The sequence below is a fragment of the Pinus tabuliformis genome, chromosome 2_1 (assembly GCF_031772625.1).
Source record: "Pinus tabuliformis cultivar Carrire ecotype Pingquan chromosome 2_1, CPIR1, whole genome shotgun sequence".
Lineage (NCBI taxonomy): Eukaryota > Viridiplantae > Streptophyta > Pinopsida > Pinales > Pinaceae > Pinus > Pinus tabuliformis.
Window position 1 is genome coordinate 838,772,585 of NC_142299.1, and position 2,432 is coordinate 838,775,016.

Sequence of the window (2,432 nt, forward strand, 5' to 3'; positions counted from 1 at the left end):
GCTTTGACTATCACAACCCTCTCCGGCTTTGCTCCAGTTCCTTGTATCTTATTTGGACCTATCCAAAACCTCCTTCTCACCAAATCTCTTGTATTTTCCCACCTCTGTGGCTCCTTTCCCATATTACCCCCTAGACCTATGTCCCAATTTTACTCTCACATTGATTCATTCCACCCCTGTCCCCCCTCCTCTGGTTACCAACCCTTCCACGTCTGGTTTTCTTGAAGGAACCTTAATTCCACCACCTGATTTAGGCGAGGGACCTAGGGCTAGTATTGGAATAGGTATTGCCTCTGATCCCTCTATTAACCCTCCCTCTGGCAGGCCTTCCAGGACTGTTAAGAAGTTCAAAGGCATTAAGGCTAGGAGTAGGAAGATTTCACTAACTTTTGGTGATGACCTACAGATGGGTGATGTGCTTGACATTGTTGATAGGGTACTAGTTGGTCGGGTCTGGGGTCGATCTTATACTGCTGCTCGATTGGGACAATGGATTTTAGAAATTTGGGGCCAAGTGCTTGATGAACTTCCTTCGGTGGTTACTTTATCTCGAGGTTGGTTCGCCCTACATTTTCAGCGACCTAAATACATCCCTTGGGTCCTATCAAAGTACTGGCACATTGAGCTTGCATCGATATTACTCAAGAGATGGAGTCCTCTATTTGACCTAGAACGTGAGCATATTGGGGCTAGCCCAATTTGGGTTCGTCTCTCGGGACTTCTGCTTCATTTCTGGTCCGAGGATGTCTTTAAGAGAATTGGTAATGCCCTGGGGACCTTTCTGGACTATGATAAATCATACATCGTCACCAGGAATATGGCAATGGCTCACATCCTGGTGCACTTGGATATGCGAGAAGGTTTGGAGGAAAATTTACAGATTCAATGGAGGAACACATGTCGCATCCAGATACTAGATTATGAGGGGGTACCCTACAGATGTCGTCGGTGCCATAAAATTGGGCACCTGTACAAGGATTGCCTTTTTCTCGCTTCTAGTTCTGCTTCTGTATCACAACCAGAACACATTGTAGTGGATATTCCAACTAGTACACTGGGAAAGAGACCTGCAAAGGTTGTTGGGTGCCCATCGAAGACCACCTCATAGATGCATGGACTGAGCAAGGAACCTATTCGCCCTCCCTCTCCTCACATTACCAGATCTCATGTGGCTACTGCTGCCAACACTGCAGGTATTTCTTCCTCTACTCTTCCTCTTTTTACTACCTCTATATATGTATCTCATCTCTGTGCATCCATTTCACATTGCATCTCTGCACCTGCATTTGACCACCCTTCTTTTATTTGACCCCCGTATCCTCCCCCCCCCCCCCCCCACTTTCTCTATTACTCTCTGCTCCCTCATATGAGCCTTCTAATGATTCCCAACGGAGTCATCCTTACCTCCCCTGATCATTAGTTAAATCCTCATCCAAAGATTTTCATGGCATTGGTATTGTCCCTTCCTCCATGTCAACCAAAACTCCTTGGGGAAGACATTCCAATATTTCCAAGGCTATCATCCAAGCTAGATTGGATGTACCACATGGCCAGAAATTACCCATTGAAAAGGTCCTTAGAGCATTGACCTCTCCCCCCTTGGTTCTCCATGAAGACCACCTCGTAGATGCATAGACTGAGCAAGGAACCTATTCGCCCTCCCTCTCCTCACATTACCTGATCTCATGCGACTACTTCTGCTAACACTGCAGGTATTTATTCCTCTACTCTTCCTCTATTTACTACCTCTATATCTTTATCTCATCTCTGTGCATCCATTTCACATTGCATCTCTGCACCTGCATTTGACCACCCTTCATTTATTTGACCCCCGTATCCTCCCCCCCCCCCCCCCCCCCCCCACTTTCTCTATTACTCTTTGCTCCCTCATCTGAGCCTTCTAATGATTCCCATCGGAGTCATCCTTACCTCCTCTGATCATTAGTTAAATCCTCATCCAAAGATTTTTGTGGCATTGGTATTGTCCCCTCCTCCATGTCCACCAAAACTCCCTGGGGAAGACATTCCAATATTTCCAAGGCTATCATCCAAGCTGGATTGGATGTAGCACATGGCCGAAAATTACCCATTGACAAGGTCCTTAGAGCATTGACCTCTCCCCCCTTGGTTCTCCATGAAGTGGTTATCTTTCAATTGTCATGGGATGGCTAGTCCTACAAAAAAACTAGCCTTCAGAAGACTTCTTGAACTTGAGAAGGTGGACATCATTTACTTACAGGAAACTCTTGCACTTAGTGACCAGATCATCCCCACCCTCGAAGTACTTGTACCTGGTTGGAACTTTCATGCACTTGATGTCTGAGGATGATCTGGAGGCATTGCATTAGGTTATAATTATCAGACTATAAAGATGCTCAATAATTTTTTGGCGGGGGGGGGGGGGGGGGGTGGTATCATTGGGGCAGACATAT

General features: G+C 46.2%; 1 protein-coding gene across 1 annotated transcript; it reads left to right on the forward strand.

The window, feature by feature from the left end:
* Positions 1–406: 406 nt before the first annotated feature.
* LOC149203269 (uncharacterized) lies at positions 407–1,108 on the forward strand. Its single transcript, XM_089401812.1, has one exon. It carries the CDS (start codon positions 407–409, stop codon positions 1,106–1,108), a length of 702 nt encoding a protein of 233 aa, XP_089257938.1.
* Positions 1,109–2,432: the final 1,324 nt, after the last annotated feature.